Source organism: Eleutherodactylus coqui, chromosome 8, assembly GCF_035609145.1.
Source record: "Eleutherodactylus coqui strain aEleCoq1 chromosome 8, aEleCoq1.hap1, whole genome shotgun sequence".
Taxonomy (NCBI): Eukaryota; Metazoa; Chordata; class Amphibia; order Anura; family Eleutherodactylidae; genus Eleutherodactylus; species Eleutherodactylus coqui.
Window position 1 is genome coordinate 175080523 of NC_089844.1, and position 14014 is coordinate 175094536.

General features: G+C 41.4%; 1 protein-coding gene across 1 annotated transcript in view; it reads left to right on the top strand.

Annotated features, from left to right (window-relative positions):
* LOC136577223 (guanylate-binding protein 1-like) overlaps nucleotides 1-9375 on the top strand; it is a 48516-nt gene extending 39141 nt beyond the window's left edge. The window contains exons 5-11 of the mRNA XM_066577029.1: nucleotides 530-717; nucleotides 2055-2315; nucleotides 2415-2695; nucleotides 3363-3575; nucleotides 3904-4006; nucleotides 4965-5158; nucleotides 9087-9375. Of these exons, the coding sequence (XP_066433126.1) occupies nucleotides 530-717; nucleotides 2055-2315; nucleotides 2415-2695; nucleotides 3363-3575; nucleotides 3904-4006; nucleotides 4965-5158; nucleotides 9087-9305 (1459 nt within the window). The 3' untranslated portion in view covers nucleotides 9306-9375. The remainder of the gene's footprint in view (nucleotides 1-529; nucleotides 718-2054; nucleotides 2316-2414; nucleotides 2696-3362; nucleotides 3576-3903; nucleotides 4007-4964; nucleotides 5159-9086) is intronic.
* The last annotated feature ends 4639 nt before the right edge of the window (nucleotides 9376-14014 follow it).

The window sequence follows — 14014 nt, forward strand, 5'->3', positions numbered from 1 at the left end:
TTGAATTCAATGGAGCCGGCAATACAGCCGGCTCCATTGAAAGCAATGGGCTGCCGGCGAGTGCGGGATGAATTTTCGGGAAGGGCTTAAAAATATAAGCCCTTACCTGAAAATCATCCTAAAAGGTGTAAAAATAAAAATAAAAAAAATGGAGACTCACCTTTCCGCTGCAGCCGGAGTTCAGCCGCGTCTGGCCGGTAGTTCTCCTGAACTGCTGTGAGTAGTATTCAGCAGCCGGGGATTTAAAATCCCCATCTGCTCAATGAGCTGCCTCTGATTAGTCACAGCCTGACCAATCAGAGGCAGCTCTCACTCACACCCATTCATGAATTCATGAATGGGTAAGTGAGTGCTGCCTCTGATTGGCTCAGCGCAGGGAGCAATCAGAGGCAGCACTCACCCATTCATGAATTCAGTACAGTATGATCATGGTGTGATTTTTGAATTACATCTAGTTGACTCTTTTGAAAGGAGTGACTTTTTGCCTCTTAGACACTTGGCTTTTTTTTTCCCTAATTCATTTCTGCAGCTATGTGGGTGAAATGGCCGAGCTAATTAAAGTGAGATCTAAAGACAATGGCGATGATGAAGCAGAGTTTGACAGACACTTCCCCATCTTCATATGGGCGGTGAGAGATGTTACTTTAAAACTGGAGTTCAATGGGAAGTCGATCACTGAGGATGAGTACCTGGAGAATGCCCTGATGTTGCAGAAAGGTTAGAAATCAGTCTAACAGTTTCATATGAGAAATTCGGAAATCAGTATAGAAGCCCCCCTCCCCTCCCCCTCATAGAGAGACCTGGTAAGCCACCAGTGGATAGAAAGTCCTAGTCCCAGGTTGGGGTTTCCTCTGAATGTACACTGAATGGCCCTTTTATTAGAGGCACTGTCCCTCCCACGATTGGAGCTCACTTGTATGGAAATTAGAGCTGTTACCAGATTCCATGCTGCACTTTGGGTGACAGATTGTTTGTGGATCAGCTTCTCGCTATCTGAATGACTTCCAACGAGGTCTGGTCAGAAGGCCATGATGTCACTACCAAATTTGTGAGGCTCTCTCTTGTTGCCATGTAGAGAATATACCAAGAATGACCTAATCAAGAAAAAACATCCAGCAAAAGGGGATCCTGTGGACAAAAATGGGTCAGTGGAGGATGTCAAAAATCATTCTGACCAATAGGCGCTGCACTGTTGGTGCATCAATTAACAGATAGGCTATAACTGCAGGTCCCATTATCATTGTGTCTAAGAGAAACAGAAAGGTGAGACTCTAATGGGCAAAAGAGAGCAAAACTTGTATCAATGAGAAGCGGGAAGACATCTCCTGGTCAGATGGATCCAGATTGCTATTGCACCATGTTGATGGGAGCATGAGAAATTGGCACAAGCTCCATGAATTGATGGCCCCTTCCTGTAAGGCTGGTGGAGGTGGAATAATGATGTGGGCCATGTTTTCTTGGCACATCCTGGGTCCTCTGATACTTATGGATGAACGCCATGATGAATTGCTGTGGTTCTAAAGGCTAAAGAAAAGGACAGCCTATGTGTTGCTATAGGGGATCTCTAATAAAAGACCATTCAATGTATGCCTCTGTGTCTTGATCTAGAGTTGTAGACAGTTACTATATCATTAAAGATGCCTAGAATGGCAATATGGAAGTGTTGAGTCTGGGGGTATACCGGGAATACTCAAAACCATAAACTCACCCGCTCTCTTGATCTTCCCCACTGTGTGCAGGTTGTATAATCTTGGGCTATGTGGATGTCTTTTAAGCTTTACAAAACCAAAAATAACTTCCACTTCATGTCTGAAGTCTGGAATTTATTACATCTGAAGAAAGGGGAAGTTGTTCTGTCCAACCCTCCCGATGTGAATATGACTATTGTGATCAATTTCCATTGTATAGGAAGGTAATGCCGCTCACAGCGCTGATCACTGGTGCTGTCTTTCTAAATGTCTTTAAGTTGGGGGTATGTTGCAATAAAGCAGAGGGCAGTGGAAGGAAATCTGTGGTGGTAGAAATATTCCTAATCTACTTTTTGTATTCAAAAGCTAAAACTGGGCAGAAGGGATCGGCAAAGGTTGAGCGGCGCAACAAGTGCAGAGAATGCATCCGCATGTACTTCAAGGAACGCAAGTGCTTTATGTTTGATCTTCCTACGGCAAATAAAAATGTTCTCCAGAACATGGATGAGGTGTCTGACGATCAACTAAATCCTGAGTTTATGGCCCAAACAAATACATTTTGTGATTATGTTTATAAAAATGCGGGAATCAAATACATGGATGATGTACATCAGGTTAACGGGAAAAGTGAGTATTTGCAAACCAATGACTAAGTATTAAGATTGGTCTGATATTGCGTCTAGACGTAGACCTTGGATATGTCCGTCACCTGCTCATTGTTCCTAGGTCTGGCTCACCTGGCTACCATGTACACCAACGCTCTAAGCACTTCTAATGCCGCTTGCATGGAGGATGTGGTGACCAATATATCTGTGGTGGAAAACACAGTAGCTGTGAGGGAGGCAACGCAACATTATGAAAACAAGATGAAAGAAAGAGTCACTCTTCCCACCGAGACACTGGAGCAGATGCTAAAGCTAAGTGAAGAGTGCGAGATGGAGGCACTGAAGATCTTCATGAAAAGGTCCTTCAAGGACAATGACTATCAGTTCCAAAAACAATTTTTGGTAAGTCATCATTAATTGTTGTTCTCAGTAAGAGAAACTAAGTAGATGATACCTTTTAATGGCTACCAAAAATACATGTTAATGCGAGCTTTCGGACCTCACAGGGTCCTTCATCGAGGCATAATGACCCCGTTAGGTCCGAAAGCTTTAATCATCATCATGTATTTTTGGTAGCCATTAAAAGGTATCATATCTACAAGATTACTTGGTTTCTCTTGCTGGGAACAATCACACTTTGCTCTACTGGCTAACACGGTACCAAAACCATTTTTTTTCATCATTACAAATTAAAACCCAAGAATATAATCATAGGGAAGGATTGCAAAAACTTTGTATGAGAAACTTTTATGATAGATAGATATGAGAAAATCAATCTGCAGGTCAAACTATTCCAGCCAGACTACTCCAGGCCCTACAGTTTCTCATCTCTAAACCAATCAGGGATTAGCACACAGTAAATCAAATAGCAAAATCACATTGGATCTACTAAAGTGATGAAGCTCCAAAGTCATTCCACCCGTAGTCCCTCTTCTTGTGTTCACACTCTGCAGAGCAGAGCAATTGGAATGATTCCAGGTTGTCCTTATGGTCTCATGTGATGAAAGCATTTATATATGGGAGGTAAATAAGACTTCTCTTGCATAGAAGAGCTTTTGACTTCCCACAGGAAATCATAGAGCAGAAAAAGAATGAGCTTTTCCAGAAGAATGACACAGAGTCTCAAGCACACTGTGAGAAGTTAATCAAGACGATTTCCAAAGACCTCCAGAACTGTTTGGATCAAGGGTCGTATGTGACATCAGGCGGGTACCAGAAGTTTAAAGAGGAAATTAAATGCATCGAAGAGAAATACAAGAATGAGCCAAGAAAGGGCACAAAGGTGGGTATTGGAGACATTGCACATTGCCATTAACATGTATCCACAGAGGACATATTATCCTGTTTCCCTGAAAATAAGACATACCCTGAAAATAAGACATAACATGATTTTCCAGAATTTGAGGATGCTTGAAATATAAGCCCCACTCCAAAATTAAGCCCTGCTAACAGTTAATTAAAAAAGTCAATTTAAATAGTGTCCAAGCAGCTATACATGTAAAAAAGTTAAACCCTATTGAACAAAAATTAATATAAGACACTGTCTTATTTTCGGGGAAACACGGTACTAGCCTCCCTGTCTCTTCTAATTCAGTTTCAAACATTTTTAGGCTGAGGAAGTTCTTCAGAAATTTAAGACATCCAAGGAAATGGAAGGCATTACCATCATGAAGAGTGATGAAGCTCTTAGTGATCAGCAAAAGCAAAGGGAAAGTAAGTGCCGATGGTACAGCAACAGATTTGTTGAATGATTTGGCACTTTGAGAAAAATCTTAGTAAATTGGTTCACCGGTTGCATTCAGATATGTGGATTGGGCCGGTTAGCTTCTAGCTGCGGTTATGTAAGAATGTCTATGCCATTGGGGGACTCTAAAGACTTGACGAGTGTTGGTGCCACCTTCTGCAAAATGGCCAAACATTACTCAGAAACTTAACAGTAGTGGGAACTGTGATCTCAGTGAATGATTATTTCTAATCTAACCACTTCTCCAGGGCCTTCCATGCCTCTTCTGTATGGAACTCACACTGTCTCTGCTCCAGGGGCCTATTTGTGTCTCTGCTCCATAGACCCACAGTAAATATGTGTCTGCTGCTTGGACCTCTCTGTGCCTTTGCTCGATGGATCACTTTGTGTCTCTGTCCCTTGGACCTCTGTGATTTTGCTCCATAGACTTCTGTCTCTGTTCCGTGGACCTCTCTGCTTCATGTATCCCTTTGTGTCTCTGCTTCATGGACCTCTGTCTCCCTGTTCCATGAACCTATTTGTGTCTTCGCTTCATGCATCACTTTGTGTGTGTGCCTTAGATCTCTTTGTGTTTTAGCTTCATGGACCTCTCCATTTCTCTGCTCCATGGATATCTTTGTGGCTCTACTGAATGGGCCCATTTATGTCTCTGCTAGATGGACCTCTCTGTTTATCTTTTGCCATACTATGTCTAGTGCTCAGTTGATCTCTTTATGCCTTGCTACTGTATATTGACCTCCCCATGTCTTTGCTCCATGGATTATATGTGGCATTAACCATAGTGATATATACAGAAGGAGAGGTCATTGCGCTGCCAGAGTACTCATCGGTCATTTCGTACTGTGTAAGGACCTACATCCCTTCTCCCAGTCAGATACCACAAAGCCTCTCACAAGTCACTATTTGTTCTCCTTTTTCATCTATCAGAAAAGAAAGCAAATCAAGAAAAACAGGAGCTGCAGAGGAAAATGGAAGAAGATCAACGATCTAAGAAAAATAAAAAGATGGAGCATCAAAGGAGGATCTATGAAGAGAACTTTAAAGAAACGGCAGAAAAGATGCAAAAGGAAACACGTATGAGGCAGAAACAACTCCAGGATTCCCTGCAACATAAGACTACAGTAAGTCAAATAATTCACAGTGTAAACGGCTGATCGCCTCCATCTCTAGATAATCCATTCTAAAGCTAACTACATACATGACATAAAAGTGGGACTGGACTTGTGGCAGAGACCAAATCAGTTCATTGAAAGTCTCTCTGATTAGGATCAGACCACCAGGGAAGCAAAGGATTCTATACAGGCTCTGACACAATAATTTACACCTAATGCCCAGTGGAAGACGACCATCTTTGGAGATGACTTTGGGGACAATCCCTCACCTCTGGCACCTATCCTCTATAGAAACACAGAACAAAGCACCTCATGTACATCTGTGGCAGTGTGGGAAACGTTAGTATGGTGTTACTGCTCATCTTGATCAGCTATAGCTCACAGAGCTTGAGTAGGGCAAGAGGAGAAGCGGGTGGCTGCCGGGTCCATAAAGCTAATCCTACTATGTAGGGAAGAGAAAGCAAAAAGTACAGCTTTGTTGCACACATTGGATAATTGTTTCCCTTTTCCATGACCCAGTAATTGAGCAAATGAACATTCAAATGGAAATTCTTGCCCGTTAATCAGGCCATTTGAAAACCCCAGTTAAGGCTCTTTTACATCTCCCAATTATTAGGCACACAATTCATCCACTTGATCTTCGAGCCGTGTACATCTATACTTGTGTACACTCAATTATTAGCCGTTCGTTGATTTTCAGCAAGTATAAAAGTATTCGCTGGTCATTTATACATCACTGTGTGAATGGGTGGATGTACAGATGGCCCATGGGGATGAATGATCACAGTCATTTGTCTCTATAGCAACAAAAAAAAAAAAAAAATGGGATTATCGGGAGTATTGGTCATAACGTAGATCAGTGTAACAGTGCATATACTTTACTAGCTGATATACCCGACCTCACCCAAATTAATTTGATACAGGTGTTTACATGCTGTTTGCACGGAAAATTTAGTGAAGTCAAGGTTACTTTAGAGTAACCGAGGAATAAAATATGTGTACACATAGAGGAGCGTTAGATTCTCCTCAGGCAGCATGTACCGATGTCCCTCTGCAAAATATGTCACCCCTTTTACTCTTCTCATTTAGGACCTAAAGAACGCTCTCGCCAAATTTCACGATTTTAAGACACAGAGAAGTTACATGACATAGGGGTGCATTGCAATTAGCATTGAATAAATTTAGTTGTGACCTGTTTACCTTCCTATTTAGGACCTACAGAATGTTCATGCCAAATTTCATGTTTGTATGACACCGGGGAGCTAGAGAATTAGATTTCGTACATTACATAGCGGTGCCAATACTTTTGCACTTAAAATTGAATAATCAAGTCGTGACCCCCTTTTTCCTATTTAGGACCTAAAGAATGCTCCTGCCAAATTTCATGTTTGTACGACATCGGAAAGTTAGAGAATTAGTGGTCAGTGAGTCACTGAGGGCTGTCACCTAGATAGATTTAGATTAGATAAAATAAATATTAGAGGTACCCAACTGGTTTTTGTAAGGGTCCACTTATCTGGTCTGTTATCAAGTGAAGGTCTGGCAGACCCAGGTAATAAGGGTTAAAATAAGGCACAAAATAATTATGTATAAAATACAATATGATTGCGACAATACTAACAATGTATAGGTTTTTCTTACTACTTTTGCACTATAGAATACTTAACTTATGTAGAGAACCACAACTTCTTATTTACCCATGAGCGGATCATTGTTATGTTTTCATCTATACCATTTTGGGGTACACATGGCTTTTTGAACACTTATAAGCCTGTATACCAGTTCTACACAGTGATTACAGTGTAGTTACCTCCAGCGATCACAAGTGACATCTTCTCGGATTGGTGACATCTGTTTTTGTTTTACTTCTCTATCGGAGCCCAGACCGCCACAACCAGCATTGACTTATCTCTGCACACTCTTTTCATCCTCCCACTACCCCAATGCCTCTCCCAGTAACTTTCCAATAGTAAATAGTACCCCTTTGTGGCCCCTCTTAGTTATACAGCCCCTCTGTGGTCTCTTCTGTTTATGCTGCCCCCTTGTGGCCTTTTCTTAGTAATAGTGACCCCCCCCCCCCCCTTTGGTTTAAGTGCCCCCTCCACTAGCTCCTTCGTCATCCATTTCCATGTAAAAACCACACTTCCACCCTTCATCTCCTCCATCATACAGTCCTACCTTCAGCACTTTAATATACCATACAGTCCCATGTAAAACATCTTCCCCTCCATTCAGAAGATCTAATATACAGTGCCATGTAAAGCACATCTCTTACCCTCCCTTCTGCTGCATCCAACCTACAGTCCCATGTAAAATCCTCCCACCCCCACTTTTTAGCAGTACACACATGTAGATGAGCTCCCTGCCGCCTCCTGCTATAAGCCACAGCATAGCTTCACTCCTCCCCTGGCTCCCGTGCTAAAGATCACCGAGAGCCCAGAGCTGGGAGAGCACTGAACAGAGTTAGTAGATGGGGAAGGAGAACTGGCAGTGGCTTCTTCTGCTGGTCTGAACAAGGGGGTCCACACAGTTGGTGGCTGAGGTCTGCAATTGGACCCCGCTCTGCCTGTGCAGTACCTCTGCTGTATATGTTGTCAATCATTGGCCGGATCTTTTGCAGCCAAGCAGCAGCTTGAACCTATTGTGACTCCATAATGAATAAAAATAAGATGAAGTCTAGTTTTTTTATCCAGAGTCTTCTGTGAAGTAATGGAGGGAGAGCAGAGACGCCACCTTCCAGGCAGCCCCTACATGTTCTCCCGTTCCATCGGGATTTCGGAGGTGGCCCCCATTGTGATAAGAGTAAAAGTTAAGTGATGGAGCTACTCCATGGGTGGATGTGTATAGTTCATTGTGAATAGTGGTACAATTGTACCTGGGAGGTGCTGCCGGCCAGACGTGTACCGGTACAAGGCAGGACAAGGAGGTACAGAGTGGGAGAAAAATGGTCAAGGCGCAAAAACTCCAAAAAACGGTGATGAGATTTGAGGATTTTCTGATATAAGAAGTAAAACCAGCAGAACAAACGCTTTTCGAGAAATAGCCTCTTCAGTAATTGGTGGGGCAAAACACAGGACCTTTCTCAAGCCGTACAGAAAGGTGCTATGTTTTGCACCGAAACGCGTCGCCGCAATAAAGTCTTCTTTCCATTATACATCCTGAAGTCTATGTGCTTTGATATCTGTGGATGACACTCAGCGGAGGGGGCTTTTGTACACCATACCCCCCTCCTTTTCAAGTAAGTGTCGATTTACTATTCCTGGTGTGATATTCACACACTTTCTTTGATTCTTTTTTCTCACTACTTGAGCGCAGATTTTTTCTGACCCTTTGCTATTCTTCATCTGGGGGAGTACTGATTTTCAGAACCCTCAGCTTTTCTCTGCAGCTCTCATTCTTTCATCAAGAGGATTGAAGTGAAGATTGAAGAACAAGTAGGGATATTTTTATGTTTATCCCCATTAATTGACATTCCCGGTTGGCATAAATCCCCTGAAGCGCTCTCTATATTTTTTGTGTTTACCATTACTACAGGAGCGGCTTTGGGATATCACTATTAATGCTGGGGCCACTGTTGGGTGACACGCCCCCCCCTTTTTTTTTACCATGGTCGGTATTTTTTTGTGACAAAGGTTGGCAACCCTAACGGTAGCATGTCTTGCCCCAGCAAGGGAGAGGACCTGGCCCCTCGGAACATGTTTGTTCTGCTGGTTTTACTTCTTAGATCATAAAATCTTCAAATCTCGTTACCACCGTTTTTGGAGTTGTTGTGCCTTGAGCCATTTTTCTCTCACTCCCATTGCCCAATGTGATAAGGGGCCACATGTTTGCTCTAATGTCATCTATACCATTAGTTCTGATATGTTTATGAAATTCTATCAGTCATCACATCCTCTTATGCAGGCACCATAACACTGCTTTCCTCTTGTCTTCTCAGGAGCGGGACTTGTACAGGCTCCAGGGTTGGGACAAGCAGGCCATGATTTACCAGAAGCAGATTAATTTTGTGCGCAAGATGCAAGAAGAATTAGACGTTTCCTTTTGGCTGTCCATTGCAATAGATGCGTTAGGTTGTATCGCTGCAGCTCTGCTACCACCGCCCTATCGTCTTGCTGCCTTTGCCATCGCACAAGTGCTGAAAGTGGTGATAAAGTAACAGGTCTCTGAGGAACAGTGACTTGTGACGTCATATCACTGGCATTATGATATAAAATACATATTCTAGATATTATTGTCTTATTGTATTCTTTATTTTCGGCTTTTTCTTCCAGACATAATCATGTTTCACTTCATTCCTATAAAATGATCATTATATTACTGTTCACCTCCAGAATCTGCCTTCTGCAAAAAAACAAAAATAAATACAAAATCACAAACCCTTTTTGATTCATTTTCTTTGTGCAATAAGTTTATTCAGACATTATGGCGACCTAAAGTGGTAGTCCCATTGTAAACTGCTGATGGCCTATTCTTGGCATAGGCCATCAATAGTAAATCGCTGGGGGTCTACCACCCATGACCCTCGCTGATCAGCTGTTCACCAGGCCTGCGTGCATGCGCACTGAGCTATTTTCTGCAGGAAGCAGACAGCGCCATTCCCACTGCAGTGGCTAGACTTGATACTGCAGGCAAAGTTCACATTCACAGCAATGTCTATAGTACCAAGTCTGGCCACTGCAGTGGAAACGGAGCAGTAGGCTTCCTGCAGAAATCCTGCAGAAATCAGCTTAGTGTACATACATGAAGGCCCATGGGGGTTCCGTACTGCAGCCCCTCACTGATCGCCTATTGATCAATCCTGAGGATAGGCCATCAATAGTTTACAACTGAATAATCCCTTTTACAGAAATCTTCCAGGATTACAGAAACATGGCTGCTTGTTGTTGGTATTACCCAGTATGTGAAGGAAGAGATGGGACAGTCCCACAAAAAAGTTTTACCCCATGGCATGTGCAGTGGCCCAAAGTTTTGATCTACTACTGCACCTCTGTATGCATGTTTTATGTTTGGCTTGTGTTCATGCTTTAATTGTGGAATGCATCAGTTTCATGTATACAGGAGTTTGCATGCATGAAAGGGTTAATGTCTGTTCATGTCCGGTGTTGTCTGGAAATTGTATCGTTTTGTCTATTCGTAGATTGTTTGTTGGTCATGTGATGACTTTTTAATGTTGTAGATGAATGAGAAGTCCAGAAGCAGAACCAGAATGGGAGAGGAAAGAACTGAGAATAAAAAAGTGAGATAGAACAGCAGAATGTGAGGTCCAGAGAGGAGAATTCAGAAAGACAGAATGAGAAGGAGCTGGAGAGATGGTAACAGCAGGGTTCCTGGCATGGCTGGGCTCTGGCATGAGCTGCAGACCAATTACTCCAGGAGAGTGTGAAAGCGGGATGTGGTGGAAACGCGCGAGTGTACAGCGCAGTTACCACATGTAACCAGAGGAATGGAAACCGCTTCTAGCAAGAGAAAAGTGAGAGCTGATTTTATCACATAATTCTTTACAACTAGGGAATTCTAATTTATTTTTAAATCCATACTTCTTTTCCCACTTGTCACGATATTTGACAGTCAGGATCCAACCTGTGCATGTACTACTTATGCCCTTGAATGACTTCCTGTCATTGGCAACAACAGAGACATGCACAGGAGAATGCCTTACAATTTGTATTTCCCATTGTTAGTAATTATGTTCTTGATGTCGATTTACAAGAGAAACATAAAATAAGCCTCTGGCCACTAAAATATAAAGTGAAAACGCAGGGGATCCTGACCAGAATCAGTGCTTCGCTATATACACGAAGACTCCATTTTGCCTTTCCAAGTAGGGCCTGTGAACATTGAACACAATAAGGGGCTTGTCCAAAAACAACCTGCACAGCGACGTTGGCCCTTATTGTGTCCTAGAGGTCAGTGCCCACGTATCGGATCCGCTTATCTCAATCATTCACACATTCACTTCATCCAGTATAAGACAACAATACAAATATTACAATATGTTAGTAGGCGTAATAACAATATCAAAGAAAAAAGTAGTAGGAAGATAAGAAGTAAAGTTCCTGGACACCCCTGTATTATCTAACCTCTTTAACGTGCAGCACGGAGTAATTCTTTCCTGTAGCCTTCTCACAATGGCTATGGTCTCACATAGACTACTGCTATTGCCCCTTGACAACCAATTCGTCTATACTTGCTTCTCATTTACAATACACATTGTAAATTCTACTAACACTAAAGTATACAGAAGAAGAGAGAAGAAAAGTTTAACCATTGTTATACTTACTACATGTTATCTGGGAGGCTTCTAAATTCTCAGGCTAGTTCGGAAAAACGTCACTGTTTCAGACAGGATGCCCGACTGGCCTCTAATGATGTCTAAGCAAGACGGAGGTCTTTTAATGATCAGAGAGTACTTTAGACCCACCTTTTCACAGCCAGGCTGTCCTTTCCCTCTGCAATGAGTCTTTCCGGCTCGAAGGGCCAAAAATGTAAAGAGAATTTATGTGTTTATCAAAGAGAAGATGATCCTAGATCTCGTGCGTTATCAGATTTCTAATTTATTCTAAAGTGTGTGTTGTTAATATACCATAAATGACATCACAGGAAAAGTACATACCTCCAAGATTAATAATACATGATAGGCTGAAACTGAAATGTTTAACATAAGTTACACCTTTTAAGGTGTTACTATTAAACCGTTATGAATTCAGTGAAAAGGAATGCAAGGGAGGCAGTCTGGAGACTCTTATGTTGTCTGTCTACCCTGTAATGGTATAGAAAAGGTTTCATTTAACCCCTCCACTTCTTATACTAGCATCATGCTATATCTTTCTAGTTTACAATCCAATAAAAGAACAATTAACTGATACATTGATCTACAATTTTCTTAACATGGCCATGTTCGGAACTCCTTAAGTTTCAGGCGGAACTTAATAATGTGCATGTAGAGCTTAAGTTCACGCTGGCATATTCCACTGTAGAGCTACAATTCCTTGATGTGTTAGTGTACAAAGAAGATACAAAGAAGATACATGATTATACACTGATATTTTTGTCATACCCACTGATCGAAATGACTTGTTGGTATATGACAGTTATCATCCCCAGGGAATGTTGAGAGCTCTTCCCTGGAGTCAATTGTTAAGACTTTGAAGAATCATTAAAGATGAAAGGGTTGACAATCGTTTAGAACAGATTTATTATATATATATATATATATATATATATATATGACAAAAGCCCTCACTGACTCACTCACTGACTCGCCACTAATTCTCCAATTTCCTAATGGTGTAGAAACATGAAATATGGCACAAGCATTGATTATGTCATAAATAGGAAAAGTAAAGAGGTCCTAACTCGATTATTCATTTCTAAGCGTAAAAGAATTAGCGGCCAAATTTTACGTATGTAATGTAATTCTCTCACTTCCCGATGTCATAGAAACTTGAAATTTGGAACAAGCATTGATTATGTCATAAATAGAAAAAGCTAATGAGTCCCAACTCGATTATTCAATTCTAAGTGCAAAAGAATTAGCGTCCAAACTTTACGTACGTAATCTAATTTTCTCATTTCCCAAAGAAAAGTTGCATGGTTACCTCCACGTGGTGTTTCCTGGGTAACGCAAAGAACCATGCAAAATAGTGAACATATTTTTTTCCCGGTATCTCTAAAGTAACCACGACTTCATAAGATTTTCCATGTGAACACTAGATAATTACCAGTACCAAATTAACTTGGGCGAAGCCAGGTATATCAGCTAGTTGTACCATATAATGTACTGAAAAACGTTAAAAAATTCTAAGTGGAGAGAAATAGAAAAAAAAACAATATTCCACCATCTTTCGTTGCGTCTTGTTTCTACGGCGCACAAACTGCAACAAAAATGACCCAATAACTTTATTCTATGGGTCAGTACGATTACAACGATACCAAACCTATATAGGGTTTTTTTTTTTTTGCTGTAGTTATGTAAGGGCTCATTTTGTGCAGTATGTCCTGTCATTTCCATTGGTACCATTGTTGCGTACAATCGACTTTTTGATCACTTTTTATTACATTTTTTCACGGAGATATGGTGACCAAAAAAGTGCATTTCTGGCTTTTTTTTTTTTTCTTCAAACCACGTTCATGGTGCAGGGTAAATAATACATTACTTTGATAGATTGGACTTATGGATACAGCGATACCAAACCTGTATTTTTGGTTTATTATTGTGGTTTTTTTTTTATTGCAAATGAGGCAAAAGGAAGGGGGGGTGTTGAACTTTTATTCCTTTTTTTTTTTAATAATTAGTAAAACGTTTTTGTTTATTTTTATACTTTAGTCCTCCTAGAGCAGTGTTCCCCAACTCCAGTCCTCAGGGACCGCCAACAGGTCAAGTTTTCAGGATTTCCTCAGTATTGCACAGGTGATGCAATTATGGTCAGTGCCTCAGACATTGCCACAGGTGTTCTTACCATAGGAAATCCTGAAAACATGATCTGTTGGTGGTCCCTGAGGACTGGAGTTGGAGACACCTGTCCTAGAGGACTACAACCAGGGATGCTTTGATCACTCCTACAGTATGACTTAATGCTATAGCATTACGTCATACTGCTTTTTGACAGGCAGTCTATCAAGCCACCCAGCAGGGATGGCTTGATAGGCAGTCTGCTAAGGCAGCACTGGGGCCTTTTCAACTCCTCCATAGTCATTAAGCCACTGTTGTTGGGCTCTTTTGTGTTTTCCAATATCTTGGTATACCTGAGCGTGCAGATGTTAAAAAGAAATGTAACAGGTCCTTTTTGATACCAGACACTGAACCAGGTAGCATATACAGGAGAGCTATCTGCAGGGAGGGAATAATAGAACTTTGTGATTTTC